The 23,356-nt window shown below is 42.3% G+C and overlaps 2 protein-coding genes across 5 annotated transcripts in view; both read right to left on the minus strand.

Moving 5' to 3' along the window:
• Positions 1–23,356, minus strand: part of ALG8 (ALG8 alpha-1,3-glucosyltransferase) — a 24,305-nt gene continuing 949 nt past the window's right edge. The window contains exons 1-13 of one of the 4 annotated variants that reach the window (XM_068701295.1): positions 10,655–10,799; positions 9,975–10,053; positions 8,828–9,021; positions 7,667–7,776; positions 6,724–6,791; positions 6,050–6,176; positions 4,962–5,065; positions 4,724–4,844; positions 4,298–4,396; positions 3,847–3,952; positions 2,809–2,906; positions 1,686–1,758; positions 1–664 (exon numbers count right to left, since the gene is read on the minus strand). In XM_068701295.1, coding sequence (XP_068557396.1) covers positions 433–664; positions 1,686–1,758; positions 2,809–2,906; positions 3,847–3,952; positions 4,298–4,396; positions 4,724–4,844; positions 4,962–5,065; positions 6,050–6,176; positions 6,724–6,791; positions 7,667–7,776; positions 8,828–9,021; positions 9,975–10,053; positions 10,655–10,734 — 1,491 coding nt within the window. In that variant the 5' untranslated portion in view covers positions 10,735–10,799 and the 3' untranslated portion in view covers positions 1–432. Of the gene's footprint in view, positions 665–1,685; positions 1,759–2,808; positions 2,907–3,846; positions 3,987–4,297; positions 4,438–4,723; positions 4,845–4,961; positions 5,066–6,049; positions 6,177–6,723; positions 6,792–7,666; positions 7,777–8,827; positions 9,022–9,974; positions 10,054–10,654; positions 10,800–23,356 lie in introns of those variants that run through there. The other 3 variants (XM_068701037.1, XM_068701202.1, XM_068701115.1) reach the window with 3 other exon arrangements.
• Positions 12,633–23,356, minus strand: part of KCTD21 (potassium channel tetramerization domain containing 21) — an 11,736-nt gene continuing 1,012 nt past the window's right edge. The window contains exon 2 of the mRNA XM_068653590.1: positions 12,633–18,578. Coding sequence (XP_068509691.1) covers positions 17,766–18,548 — 783 coding nt within the window. The 5' untranslated portion in view covers positions 18,549–18,578 and the 3' untranslated portion in view covers positions 12,633–17,765. The remainder of the gene's footprint in view (positions 18,579–23,356) is intronic.

The following is a 23,356-nucleotide window of genomic DNA, read 5'->3' on the forward strand; positions in this document are numbered from 1 at the left end:
TGAAAACAAAAATACCAAGTTCCTTTTATTTCCATATTCCACAGTATGCAGTTACAATGCTCTCTCTACACAGCCATGGCCTCTTGTAATTTCTGGTTCCCTTTTCATTCAAATACAGACAGTAATGGGACAGCCAGGCAGGTTTTCCTCAGGACAGAAGCCTGAACCTCTTACATAGTTAACAGGAATCCAAAATCCTTTTTCGTTAAGCTTCACAGTTTATTCATGGCAAAGTATAGTCTCAGTGGACCACGTTATTGTGACGAGTGTTTCTGAGCAGAGGTACAGCAGTTGGACAGTACGGAAGTGTTGGAAGAAAATCTCTCCTCACGGAGATGGTAAACATACAGCTGGCTGTAAGACAACAACGCCTCACCGTGCTGGATAACCCTCTTCAAGGGATAACCTGGAACAGGTCCCACCAACACAGCTTTACTCAGCCTTCTGTCTAACAGAAACGTGCTCAGTCAAGACACTGATGTACAGCTTCAGCCACGCGTATGTGACACCCAGAGCACAGTAAACAGAGGTCAACAAGAGAGGGACAAAAGGAAGCTGCAGCTTCCAGGAGGTCAGGGGAAATATAATTTCACAGAAGATTTCCAAAGGCACCAGTTGGACGAGGTAGATCGTTTCAAGCCAGTTAAGGAGAGGCCTGTCTCTCCTGTCAGAGAGAATTAAAGAAAAACATGTTAAAATACATGTTGTTACTAAAAATAACTATTTTTTTTTCAGCTACTACTGGTGACACAAAAACAGTGCAGAGAATATCACCCACTAATTCAGAAGGCTTTCAATAAACACTTAGATCTTCAGCTGTCAGGAGGAAAACCCACGATAACACACAGTACAGTCAATTCCCTTATCGTGTGGTTTTTACACAGTTCCAACAGGCCTTTGCTGAGCAGAAATGAATCTAGGTGGAGATCACATCACATCAAAGGACAATTAAACAGATCTCCTGTACTTGTTCCATCCAAGTTCTTCTGCACCCAAGGACTAGAAATGTCAGGTTTATCCTAACCACCCCTGCCTCCACATAAGCTTTCTGTAGGAAATTGAAGTTCATCTCTTGGAATGGACACTGCTAGTAGGGTTTTGGCGACAAGTAGTTAACAGGCTACATTCATATTCTGATTTTAACAGTTATGAACAAGAAATTTGCAAAAGCTTGAGCTCTACACAAGTTAAACACCTATAGAGGAGTTAGGGCACTTAAGGAATGACTTGAGACCAGAACGCTACGGGGTCTAAGAAGTCTGGCTGAAAGGGGATGACCTATAAAAAGGAGGTGACCGATGTAGTAAATACAGGCTTATATCAAAAAGATCCTTCATTACAGCTTGGCTTTGCCATAAAAAGTTTGGTAAATAGGACATGGAGACTACAGGATTTATAATAAGCATTGTCTTTGGTTGAGCGGGATCAACTGCCTTAAAAATACAGTAGGTTTACACCCTTCTGAGACTAACCGGACAGTTGTCACAGTTCAAACAGAACAAGGATGTCCTACAAAAGATCCTATCTTAAGCCCTCCTTCCTGAGAACAGAGACATCATCACCTTAACACAGAAAACTGACACTAAAACATGAAACTGAATGGCTATTTGTCTCTTACGACAACACAGTTCCCAGTGACAGAGGTGGTTTCATTCTTGACTTCAGGAACAATTTTGTTTCATTACCTGAACAGAGATTTCAGCGAAGAGAAGCTATAAACTGTAAACAGCAGCATAAGCAGTATTTTGATTGGAAGTTCTGAAACGGAAGGAACACAATATACAATTAAAATCAGTTACAACAAACATTTACCATTTAAGTTACAGCAACCTTAAGTGCTAGCATTCAAGCTTGCGTTGTCCAATTTAATTATTTTCTCCAAACCAAACAAAATTATTTATAGGACTTGCATTTATATACAGAATATATATTTAGGACACAAAAGAATTAGCATATGTATTTACTAAACAAAATGCCAAGCATTCCAACACACACAGGATACAGAGTGAACACAGTTACAATATATGACAGCACTGCTAGTAAGATTTTTCTATTCAAAAGTGATCAGAAATTACTAGGCAGCTTAAAACATGTGAACAACAGGAAAATCTAGTTCTAAGTTACACACTATAAAGGAGTTAGTTGACAGAGAACATAAAGGAAGTTTCTCAAGTCTAAAGGCAGCAAGTCTACTGCAAATAAATGGCATTATTTGACCAGGAGAGCATCTGGATTTGAGCTCTACCAGAAGTATGCCAATCATTACGCAAGTGGTTGTCTGTTTATTTCATTTAAACCTTAACATGTCAGACCTTTGATTAATCAAAGGCAAGAAGAAGGAACAGCACTCATTCACACACAAGAAAATCTATCCCTACACAACTGATTTAATTGATGCTACTGCAGGAATTTTAATTTATTTGATAGCGCTAAGCAGCAGTCAGGAATAGTTGGCTGGAAAACAGCCTGCCAGATCTGTAGTCTCAAGTTGTCTTTATCATGTCTTGCTTCACGTGGTTATCTTGCTTTCCCCATGGCAGGGGAAAGCTTCTAGAAATGTGGCAGAGTGAGGGGTAACAAATACTGACAATTACAATTCCCCATCTCTATTTCAGTTTGAATTTGATGATTCTTCCACTGTGTTTTGTTTTTTTAAACCAAAATTTCATTTGTTGGAAAGCCATATTTACAAAACCAGGCTCACATATAGCATTCTGCAACTTCCAAATTATCACATGAAATAATCCAAAGCCATTATCTGCTCTTCAGCAACCAGAAACGTGAGAGCACAGAAAGAAGACACTTTACCTGGTGCTGTGAACAGCAATGGAAAAAGGGAGAAATGCCCTGTGGTCGTCAGGATCAAGTAGATGCCAGCATCCTTTGCTCTCTGAACAGACAACAAGCTAAAAAATGACAAGAACTTATTTTAACCAGTTTTCTTTTAGCAAAGAAACTTTGTTTCAGCAAAAACACTACGCAAGTCACAAAGGAGATGAAAAACAGGTCATATGGAGTTACATAGGACCCCAGTCCTTCCAAATCCTGGACCTGTGATGGAATCTCCTGCTACCAAGCCACCTGACTTATTAAAAACACAGGAGAAAAATCAGCAAAGAAACCCTCTCCCAGAAAACCACACGCTCTAATCATATTCACAAGTATCAGTTTTGTTTCCTTGACACGTGTCTGAGCATCCATTCTTCTCTATCACCAATGCTGCAGAGCAATTGTGTACAATTACAAGTGATGCAGCACATGATCAGGATTATTTTCCAGTTGTACCCACATTCACGTACCATCAGAACAAGTCCCACTTTAGGGTTTTAGTCGCTAAATTCAGACCTGGTTTGCCAAACTTGAGCACTAGGTGAAGCCAGGAGCTTGGGGCAGTGGCTGAATTACATGATTCTTAAGGTCTCTTCCAGCCCAAAGCATTCTGATCTTATGATTTTTATCAAGCTTGCCCTCAAGCTGTCAGTATGGAAAGGAGGCTTTAAGGGGAAGCTCAACAAATTATTTTAAGAGCTCTGGGGTACCCACAGCCAGAAGTCTGAATCCCTTTCTTTTATGAGCTTTTTTATTATCAAGAGTCATGTCTGAATCCAAAACATGGATTTCCTGTTACACTACACATCTTAATAGCACTCAGCACTTCAAGACACATTTTATTGTGTCTGAAATGAATGCACTTGGAACACTTTAAAAACTACAGCTGAAGGCATTCTATATAAACACGTTTATTTTATGAAATATACTGAAAACCAAGCGATCCTCTTTTGAGGATTCTTCAGCAAGCAGCTGCAGGTTCAGCTTGGCCAAGTACCACACGTGGGATTCACTCACCTTAGAGGCAGAATAGCAAGGAGGATTGCTTTTTCGTGCACGTGCCACCCAAACATGAAGGAGCTCAATGCACAAAGAACAAGGCACTGGAGAAAGCCTCTGGGCCCTTGAGGTTTAAACCAAAGACAGAAAACAGAGGGCTAGAAACAACAGGCAAAAACAGGACTTCAGTCAAGTTTTGCAATCCTGAATGCAAGCCATTGTCCAAAGAGCTTTTCAATGTTAAACAACTGTGCTCCAAATAGATATTAAATAAAAATAAAATATTTTTGGATACACAACTGTATCCAAAAAGATTAACCCCATGTTTATCATAATAATTTTATTTTATTTTTTTTAAAGAAAAGTTATCTTTTGACCTGGGATTGAAATTTGTACAAAGGACATGCTAATCAGATTGAAAGCTGCTGAGGACAAAAGAAAAGTTTCCCAAACAATGATTTGTTCTTACCAATATAGATATGAAAGTACAGATCAGTGTTGCCAGCGGGGTCACAGAAGGAAGGACAGTGTGCTGGAATTCTTGAACCAGCCCTCCTGTCATTGAGGCTTTAGGGATTTTGGTGGGATCAAGGAAGTTGTACTTTAAGCCTGAAAAGAGAAGATTAAAGACGTACAAACTTAAATATTAATAAAATACAGTAGCTGTCAAACTGAACTAAGTATATGGTTGAGATTTTTCTGTTTTCAAATATAACAGAGAGGTAAGATTGATTTCTGACCTACCACTGGGAGCTTGTCACCCACTGAATTATGTAGTTAATTGGCTGATTTACTGGAAGTATAATTTGCTATCTGTATTTCAAATGGGGAAGCCTAAAATCCAGAGAGCTCTATCTGCAAATGAGCACCAAACCACAAGATGTGCATGCTGTACCAACAACTGTGAGTGCTTTGTCCACGGCGTTGTACAAAGCCCAGAAGTTAGGGGCCCAGTAAGCATGGCAGAGGCCTCGCTTGAAAGGGAAGAGCCGTGAAATGACCTGAGGCAGCTGGCCCTACAGGAAAGAAAAAGAATGAAAAAAAAGTCTCTTTAGATGAGATAAAGTTTATAGTTTCGTAACAAAGCTTTCTTAGCTGTTCAGGTGAGTAACAAGTGGAGAAGGGGTCATTACCAAGACTATGAAGGGGCCCAATGAAAGAGCTGAAACAAGACAAACAATCAATGCCAGAAGAATTACGTGAAGAAAGCTGAAACTCCTCCACTTCAGGGATCCATCTATAAAAAGAAAACAGATTAACAATGCAGTTACTGTGGCAAGTGGAGAGGCAAAGCAATCCATTGGTAGGGGGGAATGCTAGCGCTCATCTAGAAGAAGCACACAGTCCTTCATTTCAATATATTTAATTGTTTCCTTTAGCAGGTAGTTTTTAGGTAATTTAAGGTAAGCAACAAAGCCAATTTTGCCCATTAAATATCTACATAGAACTGCCCAGCTTGGCCAAACCAAAGAAGTAAGGCTGACCCAGACGGAAAGAAACACTTCATATTACAGAATCACAGAATTTCTAGGTTGGAAGAGACCTCAAGATCATCGAGTCCAACCTCTGACCTAACGCTAACAGTCCCCACTAAACCATATCCCTAAGCTCTACATCTAAACGCCTTTTAAAGACTTCCAGGGACGGTGACTCCAAGAGTATGGGTATTTATTTTATTCTGAATTTACGTAGAGAAGGAAAGTACAACTTGAGATTGCCCCACTTCTTTTGAGTTAAGTTTGTGCTCTTCATTAGCCTATGCCCATTTACTTTTTCTACTTGGCAGCTCTTGCATTATACAATCTTCTGTTATTTTCCCTTTTAAAGGGAAAAGGAGAACTCCTTTTAAAGGGAGTTCTTTGTTCACATGAAAAATAAACACATTTTTCAGTGCTGAAAAGTGGACAGAAGCCTGAAAGATGGATGTTGGAATAGCCATCTCATTATTTCTTACTCAGAATAATTCTTACTGCTTTAAACTGCCATCTGCAGTTAGTTCATGTTGCATTTTCTTAATAGAGAACTGCCTAGAAACAGGAATTTTTGACACACAAATATATTTAAAAGATCTTTAAAAGATCTTTCCAAGTCTACTCCCTGAGATGAATTTTCAACTGACCAACAGCCATTCTGATCCAATGGTACCCGCATGTCTTGTGTCTTCCCCATACCCCATTAAACACAATTCCTCAAAAAGCAAGCGAGGAAAACCCCATCTTACCTGCGTTATTTGCAGTAAAACAATAGGATCGCAGCAAATAAATGCCATACGCTGGGGCCACATACATGTAGATGTGTTTGAAATGCAGAAGAATAGCAAAAAGTAGAGCGCCCTCCAAATATCTTTTCTAAAATAAAAAAAAAACACAACACAAAGTCCAAGATTTTCTACTTGTTCTTCCTTTGTATGACCTTTAAATAACCCTCTAGTGTAATCCTAAGGTGACAGGAAAACTATCATAGGCATCAAAAACAAATGAGGTGTTTACTTCAAATTACAAACAATATAGTCAGGAATAAATAGAGGAGGAAGCTGCATTCTCAGATGTTGCTTTGAAAACTGGGAATGGCCTCCTCTCTGTGCAGCTTCAGAAGTACATTTTTTAAGGACTGGTGACTTGGAAGGAGGTAAGATGGCAGCAAATCATGCCACTTTGCTCAGGTGTAACAGATTTAGCTTTTTTTCTCACAGGGAACTGAAATGCTGCAGCATCAATAAGGAACTGTGGTTACATTCAGGTTCTCTTTCCCCCAGACTCAATAACTGAACAGCCAAATTAGGACACACTAACTGTGAGCCACTCCCATTAGCTTCAGCAGCAGCAGCCCAAGGAAGTGAAATGATGTACCTAAAGTGTGTAAGTAAATAAAGAGAAAAGAACCACTTAAATTTACCTGGCATAGTCGAGCAACAGAAAGAAGCATCAGGCCAAACAGAAAGCCATTGTACTGAAAGTGAATATCTGAACTTGAGTCAAGAAAGGAATAATGATATAATCAAATTAAAATAGAACTTAAGGCAACAAATTAACCTTAAATTCACTCCATGTAGACACAAAGTCATTAATCTTACCTCTAAGTACACCAAGTACAAACACTACTAACCCTGGAGTATTATCATGATGAAATGAAGCTCAGCAGTCTGGCTACATACCTATCATGAAGCTTACAAGACAAAATATAAGGCTAATCATCCACTTTTTGAGTTTTTAAATACTAGTTTCTGCCTCACATTGGTTTATGGATGGAGACAGTAGCCCTCACTTATCACCTAACACCTGTAAGCAATCAACTTTGACAAAGACAGGGAAGCACAGAATGAGTCCTTTTTATTAAGAACCACTGTATTTCTCCATTCCCTCCTCAACAAAATGAACACATGTTATGTCAAAACTGACTCACAATAATTGGACCTCCCAGAATTATTTTTATATCCTTTTTAAAGAAAATATGCTAATTCTCACACAGCATTACCATTTAAATACATCCCAAACATAAAGCACTTGTAAGATTTTCCTTTACATGGGATAAACCTAGAACTACACCCAGGAAAAAGAAGCTCTCTGCTAAGACTTCTGTAGGAAGGTGGAGGAGCAGCCAGCAGGAACAGGCATCTTGCTTCCAGACTGGTCCTTCAGCAGCTCTGGCAAATCAGACAAAAACCTGATCATTTTCCACTTTGACAAATAATAATTGCCAAGAAAACATGATGAAGTTATTCAACTAGAACACAAAAAGCAGTGTTACTTGCTCTTACAGTAAAAAATAAAACCCAAGGGTTTGTACCACATGCTGTAACAGGTTGAAAACCCCACAAACAACTGGTTTGAAAGGATACGATCCACAATTAACAGCCCAAAGTTCCACAAGAGCAGAACAGCAAGAATAAACGTTGGTTTTTCCAAAATATCCTTTGCAGAGCGCTTCCCATTTACACATCGGCAGCATCTGAAAAACAACAGAAGAAACATTAAGTCTTAATTGAAATAATTAATGAAACCACACTGCTTTTAAAAGTTGAGACATGCACTTAACCTGAGGATATCACATGGCTGGAAGACAATGACAGAATTCCTGCTAAACTTATCAAGAGAATAGAATGTTATGGATAAAGTTTAGTAGAAAAAAAAGGGTTTAAAATACCAGTAGCCATATTTTTTTCCCCACACTAAGTTTTGTTAAGTAGCTTGGTCTCGGCCACATCTCCTCTTCAATTTTAACACTAGTTTTTACTGTCTGTTTGCTGTCAGCTTCTTTTCAAAGACCAGAGTATTGCTCTTATCTGGAGACAGCGCACTGGGTTGTATTTAAAGTCCCCAGCTGGGGCATTAACCTCTTTGTGGCTTTCCCCCAGAAACATGAGCTACATGCTTACTGGCTAAGAACATCCTATAACTTCAGTGTGAAGCCATTTGGTTCATACGTTGAAGGTCAGATTAAAAGACTGTGGGTGATGTGTTTTGTTGCTATGAGTAGCATCATTCTTCCCCCTCAGAAATCCAGGGCACCCTAAAAGCACAGAATCTTAATAATGCTAAGTTAAACTTGAAACAATTTATCATCAAGAACATCAAAAACACTGGAGTGACTTAGCATATTTGAGATCATACTTGAAATTTCACCACAGGTTTCTTATACACTTCTATTCTAGAAGGACAGAGTGATAACAAAATAGGCGAAAACACTTGGGCTCACCCAAACTGACCCAGAGCTCCTACAAAGTGAACCCAACACAGAACCCAGATACCCAGAGTATGAAATGGCAGCTGATGTCTGAAGGCATAGAAATTTGATGACATCTATAGCAGTAGCATCTCCAAGGGAAACAAAACGTTATCTTGCATTTAGCAGCATGTTCCATAGCTGTCCCTTGAATAGGTTAAAACACCTTTGATGATTCCATGCGTCTACAAGCTTAATTGTACAAATAATTTTGATATTACTCTAGAAGTTAGAATACTGAACTCACTGTCCCTACAATTAGATCATTAAGACTTACTCATGAACTGCATAGATGAAAAGGATATCCGTAAAGATGACAGAAAATCTTTGGAAGAAGATGGTTGCGTGACTGCTGTAATTCAGATTTTCAATGACCAACATCTTGGGGTCGAAGTACTTGGCAATATGTGAGAGCGCGTACTCAAACCAAGCAAAAAAAGGTGGATAATCCAGGGTCCATTCTGAAGTTGCCTGAAGATAGAATGAGAATAAATAATTTAACACAACCTGTGCTGTTTGCAGTCCTCATATCTAGTTCATGACATCAAATCAATTGACATTTTATCTCTATCTTATCTTTTGTCTGCATGAAAGAAACCACCAGCGCAATCAGTCTTCTTGGACTCAAAATTATTTTTTTATACGTTACATCTAATAACCCCTTTTCAATCCAATAGTTTTATTTAAGCTTTTCTTAAAAGGACAGTTGTTATGCCCTGACCAATGATTAATCTTTTACATTATTAAATCAGCCTGTTGGAAAGTTCTGACCCACACACATCATTTATCACACATCATTTATCTCTGGATGCACAGTTCCCAAATTATTATGTGGAGTCCTAGAGACTGATCTTTATCCCAGAACTCAAAGAAATATCTTGAGATAGTGAGCCTATACAACTGGGTTTTAATCTATCATCAAGTTGAAGGTGATCCATCCAGGTTAAAATCAATGCATGCTAGTAGAATACCAGCAGAGCATCATAACTTTAATATACTGATTAACTTCATAATGCACAAACCCCTTTACGAGATTCGTTTTTATTGCAATAACTATGAATTATTAATGACAACAGCGAAGACAGCAACAATGCAAAACTACCACACAGCTTGCTCCCATGTTAGGCAGCCTTTCTAATAAACCATGTGCATTAATTGTCTTTCCCAGTTTGCCTTCATAAGTATTAGCAGCTGTCCCAAACAATTCTTTTCCTAAGCATTATATAGGGCCAATTAATTGGGATTGATAAGCTTCTGTAGCACTGCTATCCAGCTGTCAGCCATCAGTATCCCTGGCACGTATGTTCTGCAAATAAAATTTTTTTTTCCTCTAGCATTCAGAGAGGCTGGCATAACCAACACATCTGTAACTTACAAACAACTAATAAAAGAACATAAAACCCTTTCTTCCTAAAGAAACTTACTTCATAATACCACTGAGAGAGAGGTAAGTTGTGCGTGATGGCGAGCCAATTCCTGTGCACTTCAAAATCTGTGGAATGACTACAAAAGGTTTATGTTAAGTCAGACGCATGCACCTGAAGGAGAAACATTACTGAATACAAGGCCAGAGGCAGATAAATAGGGAGCCTACACCACCCAGCTCCCAGACTCTGACAAATAATTGCCCAAATAATTTGGGCAGTAACAGAGATGCTGCACAAACTTCATACCCAGGACACTGATAGATATAGGACAAGGTATATTATAGGTACAATATAGGTATGTTATGGGTCAAGAACGACTTACAGCTCAGCCTTTTCTTACAATTAACGCTAAAATTTCTGGGGTTACTGACCTTTTAAAAGCAATTTAAAGTTTCTGAGGAAAAAGTTGCATTGTTTCCCCTATTAATTAAAAAGCGTACCTGTTTCAGCATATTAAAGCCCCCCAACAACAGCCACGTTGGCTGTGAACACTTTTAAACCCAAACTTAAGCCCATTTTACACCGCCCAGAGGATGAGGAGGCGGCACCCCAGGGCCAGCGATACCTGAGGGGAGCAACCCCCCCCGGGGCCGTCCCCACACCGAATAAATCCCAGAACCCGAGCAGGGGCAGAGCCAGCAGCCCCCCATCCCTATCCCTGTTCCTTTCTTTCTTACTACGTGGGGATGAGGAGGCACTTGAGGAAGGAGACGCCGAGCACCAGAGCTCCGAACCAGCTCCTCCCGCCCGCCGCCATTATGGGCCCGCCGCCATTATGGGCCCGCCGCCATTACGCGCCCGCCCCCCCCGCGCATGCGCCAGGGCTGGGCCTGAGGGGAGCCATGGAGGTGGGGGGGGAATGGCGGTGCTTGGAGGGGCACAGAGGGGTTGGGAGTGCGGCTCCTGGCTCCACGCTGCACCACATAAAAATAAAGTTATGTGTCCGAGAGCGGTGTCTGAATGCTCCTTGAGGTCCTGCAGGCGCGGTGCTGTGAGCACGGCCCTGGGGAGGCTGTCATAGTGGACAACCACCCTAACTTTGCCCTAACTAACACCCAGGGGGTGTCCCTGTGAGAAAAACCTCAAATAATTTTCTTCGGACGGGCTCTTCTGTGAGACTATTTTATTCGCGATCACAATGATGGGTGTCCTGTCAATCAGGAGCGCATTTTAGTAATCAAACCATAACCTTTTATCCCCTATTACCTGATGCCTGATCACCTCCCCTGTTTCCTCATTGCCTGACTACTACAGGTTCACAACCTACTCAACTCTCTTCTATACCATATAAGTACATTTTTTTTTCCAACCCTTTAATTTCTCCTTCTATGTTGAAAGCTGGTGATCTTTGTTTTACTGCTCTCACGCTGCTCGTCCTGTTTTTCTCCAGCTTCTACCTTATTTTGGAACAGTGAGGCCTTCTGCTGTCCACTTACCTACTTAGCCTTTCTCCTTATTATGACTACACAACTACCTTGGAATACAGAAAGATAACTCTACTGCTAAAAAAACACAACTTTGTTTCTCACGTCCCCACAGCCTCCTCTTCCCTGGGCTAAACACATGAAGTGCCCTCAGCCATCCCCCATACGCCTTCCCCTCGAGTTTGGGAGTGAAACTGGGTGTTGTGGGGTCAGGATTGTTGCTGGGTGTTACGGGGTCAGACATGGTGTAGGAGAAAGCATGGGGTTGAGAGCTCTGGGACCAGGCGCAGGGGTGGCTCTTGTGGGCCCACCAGGGGTATCGGGTGGTGGTAGGCTTGGGTGATGTGGGGTTGGGTGGTGTGGGACCAGCAGTGGGGTTGGGTGGCTGCGGACCTCCATATGGAATTGGGTTGTGTTGGACCTGCGGGATGTGGGTTTGGGTGGTGTGGAGCCACTCTGAGGCTGTATTTGCTGCCAGGGCTTGAGCCGATCCTGGTGGCCAGCACCTCCACGAGGAGGGGGCCTGTGGTGGTGGTTGTGTGTCCAGCATTATTGGTCTCATGAAGGGTTGGCATTGTCCAAGCACTGCCCCATCTCCCTCCCTTCATGCTCCTTCTCTGTTTTTACTAGAGCGGAGAAATGGTGTTCCTACAGGGTTCAACATCAGCTGCTGCTTCTTCCTGGGATATGGTCAAAGAGACGGAGGGATCTGGCTCACACTGGATCTGGGTAATCTTTTAGGGTCTCTCTCATCATTCCTTTGCATCTCCTCTGTGGCAGTGGGCAGTGTGCTCGGTAGCCCCCCATGCCAATCTACTCATCAGCACAGGTTTAACCCTATCGATCTGATTTGTGAAAGGTTCCCCTCACAGGACAAGAAGCACAGTGTTTGTGGGTGCATTAAGGTTGGAAGAAATTGTGTAGCAGTTCTTATGCCAACAATTCCCTTGAATCAAGCACAAGCCACTTCAAAACCTACAAGCTTAGCCCTCTTCCAGGGAGGTACCATCTCCAAACAGTGTCACTGGGAGCTGAGTCCCCTTCTAGGTGTGCTCTTCGAGAGGAACGTGCTCCATTTGATAGTTCTGCCAGCCTAGAGGGCAGATATATGCAAAGAGGATGGGTTTTTGGTTGCTTATAGCAAACCTCTGTCCTTCTAGGAACAGTACTCATAGGGGCACCTTGAAATCATGTTAATAATATGTGAGCATCTAATAACATGCAGAGCATCTACTGCTTCATTCACATTTTATTTACTGCCTTCAAAAATACATATTAGTAACAGTTCACAGAAGACTTACAGGCAGATAAAAGCAACCAGATTTTCAAGTGTGATACCCTACAGGCTCTCTATAAAAGTGGTAAGAAAGTCAAACCATCTTTTGACACCTTCCAAAAAACATTCATTCAAAAGTATAGCTCTTAGTGAATCAGGGACCGAGTTCTGATCAACAGAAAAATCCCAAAAAATCCCAAATTAGGATTAAGAACAAGAAAGTAAGAGAGAAAATAAATTATTTACTCCATGGAGCCCTCCCCTGTAGTTCCTTCATTTTTTTTTTATTTTAAATTTTTGAATCCATAGGAAAACCATTGCTCCTATTATTCCTGAGTGAATCTGACAGCATGATCTGCTCGATCCAGCCCTTCTCACACAGAACACCGACATGTCTGTACTAATTCACGTACAAGACTTTTACTGGGAGCATCACATATTAATTAGCACTGCTCATACCCTGCACGTTTGTGACCAGCAGTGCGTGGGTAAAGGCGGTATTAAAGAATTTCAAAGGAGATATTAAAGGACAGTTTCATGTTCCCAAAGACGTGGAAATTCTGGGCAGTGACACCAAGTTAAAAGGGATGGGGTGAAAACGAAGCTTCCAAAAGAAGTCTTCTTCATAACTTCTCCATTTATCCGTGAAGTATCAGAAGATCGTAGATTTATTTTACACAGTCCGTGGCATGGGCTGAAGGCCGTATTTATCAACCTTTTGAACTTTATGTATGGACCCCACCAGCCTTTCCAAGACTGGGAATGAATCTGATTGATTGCAGATATTTACTGCCAGTATACTCGAGTAGCAATTTACATTCAGCATCCCAGTTAAAACACGGGTAACTACAGCAGTGCATATGCTTGGCGATTTAAAGCACGTGCAAATTTAAGCAAAGCTGTCTGCATCTGACAGGGTACTAGCGTAACTGTTGGCATGGACAATATTTAAGTTGCTTAACAAGAGATTAAAACTGGAGAGGACCAGGGAGTCATTTTAATCACAGCCTTCTTCCACAACAAAATCTTTGTCTCCATTGTTACCTTGCTGTTTTCTTTTCCTGAACGCACCTAGATCCTTTATTCTCCCCCTTCACATTCTTGTTAACTTAAGAATTCCTCCAGGTCTAACATTTTACACCTTTTATTTCCCTACCACCACCTGCAGAAACAAACACTCCTCTCACTGTCTCCTAATGACTCTGAAGAACAGCAGCATGACCCAAAGACATCTTAGTATTTAGGTATGATTTCAGTCCTTTTATCGTAACTGGACATTATTAGACAATTAAGAGATGTCAAGCCAAAAAACACGTAAGATAAATCCATGACTGATTCTTTCTGGACTCCACTAAGATGCTTTATAATAAGCTTTCTGTCTTACAAGAAATCCCACTGTGCCATGGACATGCACATGTCTGAAAATGCCATTATGGTACAGCTAATAACTTATTTATCATCTGCCCTAACTCTGATGTTTTTCTGCCCTGAAACTATTGATCTCTGTACCCAGTGACTCTCTCAGCATTTAGGCCATTAAAAAAAAAAATAAAGTGCATGTCAGCCTCATTTTATAGATGGAGGTGGTGAGGGAGATGGGCTGATGGCAGAATCAGAACAGGAGATAAGCTCTGAGATGTGGAAGAAGCCATCCTTCAAACTTTAAGGGGAAGAAAGATTCTTTCCTTGTTTTAAGGAAAAAAATAAGTTTGTTCTCAGAGGGAATATTCCACTCCAACAGTGAAATAATTTGTAGATGTTACTGCTAATCAACGTCAAGTGCTTTCCATGACTAGAGATGAGGTTGTGCTGTACCCTAAGCACTTGATATGGCTTTGTGCATGTTTATTTTTCTTTAACTCAGGAGAACTGCAGAGAACAAGAATCCCCAGTGCTGCTGAGTGGTGAAAGAAAAGCAAGTTACACCCCTCGGGCTCAGAAACAGAAGGTAAGCAAAAGCTAGCTATCAAGATAACAAGGGAACAAATGCTTCCGAGAGAGAATGTGCCTCCAAACAGTCATTACAACATAAATCAGAGCACAAAATTAGGGAGCAGCTATATATTTAGCTTAGCACGTCCGCTGAAATAGCAACTCCATTTGTATAACATACGTTTGATTGCAATCCCAGCTTAGCACTTACTTCACATACTTGGTAGCACGCAGAACTACTGTGGTGCTATAAATAATACCTCCTTCTCAAAGATGTTTATTCCATTTAACAATTTAGAGCTATTTCAAGCTTTTGTGTAGCTCCCAAAGCCTGTTTTCATTCCTGTCCTTACACTGGTTGGACATTTCTCTGCATATCAATAAATGTCAGAGATCTGTGGTCAACCCTACTCTTGCCTGATTTAATTACCTGAGCACAGAAAAATGTTGATTCAAGCTGTCCATCTTTTGCATAATATCCTGATGGGTTCAGGCTCTCCAGATGAGGACCTGGATCAGTTCTCTCCTTGATCTGTGGAGACTCAAACCCGTATTTCCATCTCAGCAGATTGTCTCAGTTACTAGGGCCACGTTGGGGCTCTCTTCACTTCTTGCCCAGATTTTTAAAGAACTGACTGCTTTTAGTGTGGGCTTTGCTGCTGTCTGAAGAAAAGAAAAAGGGGTGGGGGCAAAACGGAGGCTTAGAGCTCTCTGTAAAGCTATGCATAGTGCTTTTGGTGCCGCTTCTTACATGCCTTTCACCAGAAAATGAATGATTCAGCTCTTTTTCTTTATTATTATCTGAAACAGAATGAGGCAGTACCAATCTAGAGCTCGAAGGGGTGTTGATCAGACCTTCCCCCACACCCTTTCAAATGAGATTTAAGCACACTGTTCTTGCCCCTTGATTAACTCAAGCTGAAAGGAAACTAATTACGTTGATTTAATTAAACTAATTAAATGAAATAAGCTGAAAGAAAACTTTTCTTTTGAGTACTGAGTTTAAAAAACACGCGGTTGACATCCCCCAAAAACTATTACCATAAATTCAGCAAGGGCATACCTATTTTGAAGGCATAGATTTGATGAAGGAGGGTTCAAGTGTGGCATTTTACAGATCACAATAAGATCACATGCATAGATCATCGCTGTGAATGTCCAAATGAGCAGCAAACTCGTGGCAGAAATAAGATTCACATTGCTCTTGCTTTGCTTTGTCAGTGACACGCTGCAACCCCTGGAACAGATGACTTCTGCTTCACAGTTCAGGGCAGGAGTGGGGAAAAAAAGTTCTTCCTACTGCTTCCTAACCCCGAAGAATGGTGCCACAAGCTGGAATTTGGTCACAACGTACTGTTTACCATCCTCAAGGCTCACAAAACTGTCCAGGTTTAATGGTTCCGTGGTTTTCAATCCCAGTCAGCGCTTCCTAACAACATGGTCCCCCTTCCATCATCGTGCTGGTGGGTCTAGCACCAAGGCAGACAGGGAAAGAAGCTTACAGTAGGTTGCTAATAACTACGGAATGTACATTTGCACCAGCAGCATGCTGATTTGTGTTGTTCATGCAATTACAGCTTGGGAAGTAGAAGTTATATTTATTCTATTTCTCTTGCTGTTTTTACAACAGTACAAAACACTTCTTTATGCTGCTTACGGGTCAGCTTAACACAGCAACAACTGGCTGCTTTGGGAAACGAGAACATGAGCGACACTGAGCTTTGCAGCCCCCTACCGAGAACTTTTGGAAGCAATAAAATTACAAATGCAGAAGTTGGTTATTGCATTTTCCCTCCTATCTCATTAGAGGTTACGGGAAATGTTCTGGGGGGTCTCTCATGCAATGAGGTTAGGGACACCTAAAATATTTCTAAACGTAATTAGCTGAGAATGAACCACCTTGAACGTGGCACAGATGAACTAATCATCATTTCGATCACCGTAGCACCAGGCCAAGCTTTTAGGAAAGGGCTTGACCACTGTCGTCACCTCTGGTTTCCTCCTGCCTAATCTTTCTGACGACTGGACAGGAAATCCCAGCAAGAAGGCAAAATGCTGCCTTAGCAGCCTGACTGTTCACAAGGACATCATAAATGGCTCAATGTGCAGCAAAAACGAGCCCCTAGCTTTGTAATTAGAAATACTGGGGGTAATGATGGAAAAATAGTCCTTTCAGATGGAATCCAGCCTACCTCGAAACCATCCCGTGCTGGTTGACATGGCCAAAAGAAGGCCGTGTCCAGGCAGAAGAGGTTTAACCGTTCAGAATTTATTTGGGGTCCTCTGCCCTCTTGATGTCTTCACCTCTTAAGAGTTTTCGGAGCATCCTCAGGACAAATTATAGCGTTGTGAGGGAAGGAAAAGGACCAGTGGTCTCGGATGACTTTGGAATGTAAAGGTTTAAGAGCATCCAAAGCAAAGTTCCCCAACAGACACAATCTTCTCAATTTTTAAGAACATCACTCTCTCTCTTATGGCTTTCTTGGTCGTTCCCAGTGTCAGGCACATCATTCAAACACGGCTTCCCTGAAAGCAGAACAGGCTTCCTCCCAGGGTTCAGGAAAAAAAGTCACCTTCAGATGGCGATAGGACAGGATCCCCTACTCATGTGCAGTTCGCACTGTCCTTTGCAGCAATATTGGATGAGTCCATGTGGCGAGGCTTCTTCTCTGTGGATCCAACAAGTTTCTTGCGTGCTCCACGCAGGTGGCATGGTAAGAGAAGGAAAATGTGCCCACTGGAGTGTAGCTCCATGGCTTCTTTCACCGCATCAGGTCTCCAGCTACTCTCCAGATCTTGATGACTGAACATTCGCATCACCCTTGCAGGATAGGTTAAGGACCATCCCATTTTCCAACCGGAGAACGTAGGAAGGGTAGAAGTTCAGTGATTTTCCCCACAGTTGTACAGCAGGTTAGAGGTGGAGGCAGAGACAGAACCAACCCTGAATTCAGGTGTTAGACAATATTCCTCCTGCTTAGAATATGGCCATATTCTGGAAGATGGCTTCGGTAAATACATTAAAGGAAAATCATCTCCCTGTTAGTGGCTCTTAATCCAGGCAAGCACGATTCTGAATTAGGCTGTAAGTGTGTTTTAGAGGGAAACACTTAACCTGTGTTATCTCCACGCCGGCACCACCATCAACAGCCCTTCCTACTTGTATCGAATCAGGCGAATAATCTTATTATTCATGAAATCCGAAGTGTGTGGGTGAGAAGAATCTATGCAGAAGCCATCGCTCAGGGCTATTTTGAGCACTTCTTCCACAAACACCTGGAAGCTGTTGATCTGCTTATTGTCAGGCACCACCCAGAGTCTCTTCAAGTTCTGCCGCGTGTACTCCTCTTCGGGAAGGCCCTCCACGCTCGCAACCCAATCTAAGGTCAAATGGTTGGGGTCCTGCAGGTAGCTGGATATGGACGAGAGGTTTCCGTTGAAGCAGTAGTAAAGTTTGGAACCGAGAAGCTTCAGGAAGAGGCACGAAGTGGAGAAGATATTGGCGCTGAAGACTTCCATGTTGGAGGAGGAGAGGCTGTAGATCTGGGGCGCTTCTCGGACGGTGAAGTGAACGGTCTGGGTCTTCTGGTCGAGGCTGATGTTGAGCATGGCGTTTTTCTCCGCTTTGGAAAGCTCCACCTCCTTCTCCTGCAAGGCCTCGATCAGGGGCTGGATTTGATAAAAATCCACCTCCCGCCGAAGCAAGCCCATTTCCTGAAAGTCCTCAGGGAGGTCCAAGTGAGAAGTTCGTAAGAAGTTGAGGATGTAGCGGAAGATTTTGCCGTCTCTGTCGATGAAGCAGTTGCCTTGGCTGTCCTTCTTGGTGGGCATCTTCCCACTGAACATGGCCCCCAGCATGGAGTCTGGAAAGCTAGTCAGGGTGGACAGGGAGGTGGTGTAGAGTTTCCCTCCCACATTGAGCGTGATGGGTTCTGACATGACGGAAAAGCCGCGGTGCTGGGACTAACTCTAAAAAATAAAAATAAAAATCCAACACCACACATTCAGCTGCATTAACCTGCTCAAAAGGAACAGGGGAAAAAAAAAAAAAAAGAGTACTAAATATATCTGGGTAACTACAGGGTAATAATTCATCATAGGAATTGGAACTTGGGTTGTTGGAGGATGTGTCTTGAGAAGAAACTTCAGGATGTTTTTTCTCTTAAGGGTCTTTAACAGGGCTTTGTTTAGTTCAGTTTAGTGGCAGAAATCACGAGTTTTCCAAAGCTTTGCAGTCATGCTGAATGTGAAATCTCTCCCACAGGTGCCTACAGCAGAACAACTGCTGACTTCAAGAGTTAGATCCTAGGCTCACCTGATCTCATCTCCCTCATGACCACAGGATTTAGAGGAAACAGAAAGGCAGGACAAGAACCGGACACATTCCCAATACCTTCCATGGCATCTCGAGATGTAATCAAAGCAACGAAGCTGTGGTGGCAGAACCCCCCTAGCACACATTTGTGTGCAGTCATCCTAGCAGGGAGCCAGCGAGCTGTGCTGCCGTAAGTGCTACCATTCAGGAAAAAAAAAAAACAAATAAAAAAATCAGACTTTCTCCTTCCAACGTACTTTGCCTGAGAAAACATTTCCTAATTAATTGGGGCCATAGCCTCAGCTGGCGTAGCTTCTGTGCAGCTCCTCTGCAATCAGCTGAGCCAAACTGAGGATGTGATTTTATGCTGCAGTTCAGCATCATTGCCTCTGGAGGGAACATACCTCCCTTCACCTGCTTCTGTACCATCCTTATTCCTTCCAGCAGCTCTAGCACTTTCCTGACCCCACACTAAACCAGTTTAGGGAGCTGCTGCTCCATCGCACGGCTGTTTTCCCTTGTTTGCTTGCATCCACAAGTTCATTCCTAGCTTTATTTTGACTGTTTCAAAAGCAGCAGGGAACCCATAGGTATTTGCTGCAGAGATATGAGGTAGCTCTTGCTGTAGTAGCTACAATCATGCAACAGAAAGCAGCCCAACAGCTGCCTTAAAATTAAGTTTATTAAGCCTAAATAGTCATGGAATAATCCTAGCCAGGATAACGTTGTTATCAGCTCTGCAGTCACATAGTTCAGGTATAACATTTCCCTCTGTCCTGTAGCCCGTGTTGGCCCTCAGCACACAGCGCGTTTGTCACTGCACAATAATGAGGGGAAATAATCAGATTTGCAAATCCACCGAGGGCTTTGCTTGTGTAAGCAACAGAGATCCTGCATCCAATAAAACTGGCAAATAAAGACACGTGGAAAGCAACACAGCACCCACTCCACCCCCGTGACCAAAGCCCGTCCTTGGTACTAACTTCAGCCGAAAACACCCTGAAAAAAAAGCTGTTTGTTTCAGTGTTACCCTCCCCTCAGCACTGTTGTCTCAGCAAACTTCCCACTCTTGAAGGCTTCAACCCAAATTAGAGCCGAGAGCTCTTCAAACCCATTTTATATCGGCTCCAACCGGTCTAATTCTGTTGTACGAGTGGCTGCCGTGTATTTTTCCCCCCTAAGGGCTTGCAATATGCCTGTGAAAGCGTTGCTACAAACACAGTCTGACATTCACAAAACCAGCCCCAAATGCGTATTTTTTTTCACGTTTCAGCCAAGAACAGAAGCGTTCCCAACATCTCCCTGCGAATAACACAGACAGCAGAGGCAGGACTGACAGTGGCCCAAAGGCCCATTCACGGCTTCCCTCCTCTGCTAAAACTCAGGCTGTTTTAGACCAAACAACCCCATTTTTTTCCTGTTCTTTCTTTATAGGTCATGTTTGCAGATTTTGGAGCCCACGCCTGCTTGTTGGTACCACGGGAGGAGTTTTCTCATGCTGTCTGCCAGCTGCAGCGAGATGTCCTCCTCCGTGGGTCTGCGACAGCCTTCTCCTGGCAAATTCTCTCATCAAGAACCTAACGATCACTGGATGGCCCAAATCTTCACTGAGAAGACAAGAGAGAGTCCATTTCAAACCCAATATCAACCCTAAGTTTATTCTGATCCCAAACCTGGCTGGTTACATGCATATTAACAAGAGGCAGACAGCTCAGACTGATCTGAAATGGGTAATGTTAAAAAAAAAAGGGTCTGGCTCCAGCCTCTTGGCACCTATCTGACCTAATATAAGAGAAGGGCTCTCCAAGAGTGCAGCACTGCTGCTTGGTGGCACTTCCACGAACACGAGGCTGCAGGAGAGCATCTGACGTGGCCGTGGGTGGCTGTAACCTGCAGTCCCCAAGGCCAAGCACAAACTGGGTTATGGTTCTTGGAAGCAAGAGAATTACAGTAAAGCCTTTTGTGGAGCTGCTCCCAAAGCAGTACTTAAAATTCAGTCCGATTAGATCACCTAGAGATCTAATTTGAGAGCTGAAGATGTGAGTTTCACCAAAGAGCACAGTGTTATTATGTGCTTTGGGAGTGATTTGGGTTTAAATACATTTTTCTTTCAAAAAAATAGATGTAATTTAGATGTAATTTAGTGTTAGAGATAAATAAATAAAAAAACTACACTTATTTAAAGACATAATCTCTTCAGGCGATGCAAATTGAGAGAAACTAGCCTTGCTTTGTGGCAATTTTTTATTGAGAAGTCCAATTTCTGAGTCAAAGCTGCTGCTTGAGCCTCCGAGCATTTCGGCAGACCAGGGTTTGTAAATCTGAAGGTGGGATTTACTGGCAGGAGCATCCTCAGCAGATGCAGAGCACCCATTTCTATAAGGAGCCTCTACTCCAGGAGTTTAGTTCAGCAAATAATTGGTCTGAACCTGGGAGAGTCGTGGGGTTGACACAGCAGGAAGCTAGGAAACGGTGTGGGAAATGACAAAATTCACCCATTTTCACTAATTAACATCTTCACATATTTATAACCCTCACCTCAGTTCCTTCATTATCTGTGACGCTTCCTTTGTTTAATAATTTTCAATGCAAAACAGCCTTGGGCAAGCTTATTTCCCCTCTTATTTATTCATCGCATTTAAGAGTGCTTTAATTAGATCATAAATAAAATTCTGCATGTATAATTTAACGGAGTGCTGGTTTCACCCAATTTAGAAAAAAAAACCCACACGTGCACAAATAATCATCCAAAAATGCATCATTCACGATGTGCCTCCTTAGGTAAAAATGGTGCAAGTGGCACAACTATTGCTGAGTGTTTAACCTCTCTGAAAAATGAGCAAAGCTGCAGTTTGCCCTTTTTTTTTAAGCCAGAAAATGCAGGTTGCTGTAAACTTTAAAGTTATGTTTATAACATTTTCAAAGAACAAAGAAAAACAACAGGGACCTTTCCTTAAGGAATATATAAATTTGCGTATATATATATAAAAGCACAGGAAAAGCCATTTTTAATATGAGTTTTCTGCTTCCTGATTCAGATAAAAATTGATCTTTCCAGTTAAAAATAATCTACCCCGAACTAGCGAGTTGATGAAACCCGAGGGATCGAACGTCTGGTTCTCTTTCACAATCTCATTAAATATTTGGAGAAAACTGGCTCTGCATTAACAAAATAAAGATAAAAGTAGCTTGGCCAAAGCTAGAAATAGAGGCAGGGCAGAGAAAAGACACAAAAGGTACTAAGCAGATGAGAAAACAAAATTAAGTTTTTATTTGGGAAAAGGCGTAGTGATGCCTTGGTTTCCCTCAGAAGTGAACCAAAGCACAAGTATTTGTTGGGAATGAGAAAATAAAAGCAGCAGGAATTGCTTACAGACACAGGTTTCCCTTTACAGGGAAAGAAAATGACTCTTTTGGGGGGATTTTGGGGAGGCAGCAGGTAAGACGGGGTTAACAGGCTGCTCAGAGCATCGTGCAGAGGATCTCGTTAGGGAAATGAATTAAACGCAGAGCAGCAGAGAGCGATGTGATGTGGGAGGAGGGCATTTTAATTTTAATTTTCTATAGGTGCCTCGCTGATTAATTTTAGTGTACCCTTCCGTACCCAACCCATAAAACATCCCTTCATGGCTGAAACTTTGGAAACCTGTCTTTAAGGCAGCGAAAAACCCAGCTTGGTTAAGAAAAAGCTGCGGGGTTGAGATGAGCAGCAAGGCACACACGCAGCAAAAATTAGAGATGAATTATTTAGGAAGAAAACCTAAGTGGCAATAAGATGAAAGCAAGACGGGGACCATTTCTGATAAGTATCGGGAAGAAAAGCCAGCCTAAAAAAACCTTCCTGGCTTTTGGGTATTGCCCAAGAGAGCCGCAGTGGCTGCAGAAACGCCGCACGAGGCCGGCCAGGTAATGCGCTGCGGGAAGCCCGGAGGGGCCAGATGGATTTGGGGTAAAAAGGAGGGGAAAGCAAGACCCTCAGCTAGGAATTTGTGTTATGGGGGCTAGAGAAAAGGCACTTTGACGTCCAGGAGTCACCCTATGGTGACAGCTTGGAAAAAAGCCGTAACGAAGAATGACCAAGGGAAAGTGGAAATAAAATAAGAAGGGCTTAGAAAAGAAAAATAAAAGGAAAACTTGGTTCGTGGCTTCCCGAGTGAGAGGCAGCCCCCAGCAGCCAGCACGTGAGAGCTGGGTTTAAGGAAGGATTTGGGATAAAATGTGTTCTAAGGAGAGGCTTAACCTTTCTCTAGGGTACCACTGATGCACGCAGTGATCTCAGCAGATGCTCAGCTCCAGCAGGTTAAATGTTTGCAACACGCCTTCTACACACTACGTGCTTATTTACTGCAATCCTACAGAGGGAACCCCGCGTTTTCCCGTTGCTTTAGGATGGAAATCAATCCCACATCGTTCTGGCCACCGGGCCGAGCAC

The sequence above is a fragment of the Anas acuta genome, chromosome 1, assembly GCF_963932015.1.
Source record: "Anas acuta chromosome 1, bAnaAcu1.1, whole genome shotgun sequence".
NCBI classification, from domain to species: domain Eukaryota; kingdom Metazoa; phylum Chordata; class Aves; order Anseriformes; family Anatidae; genus Anas; species Anas acuta.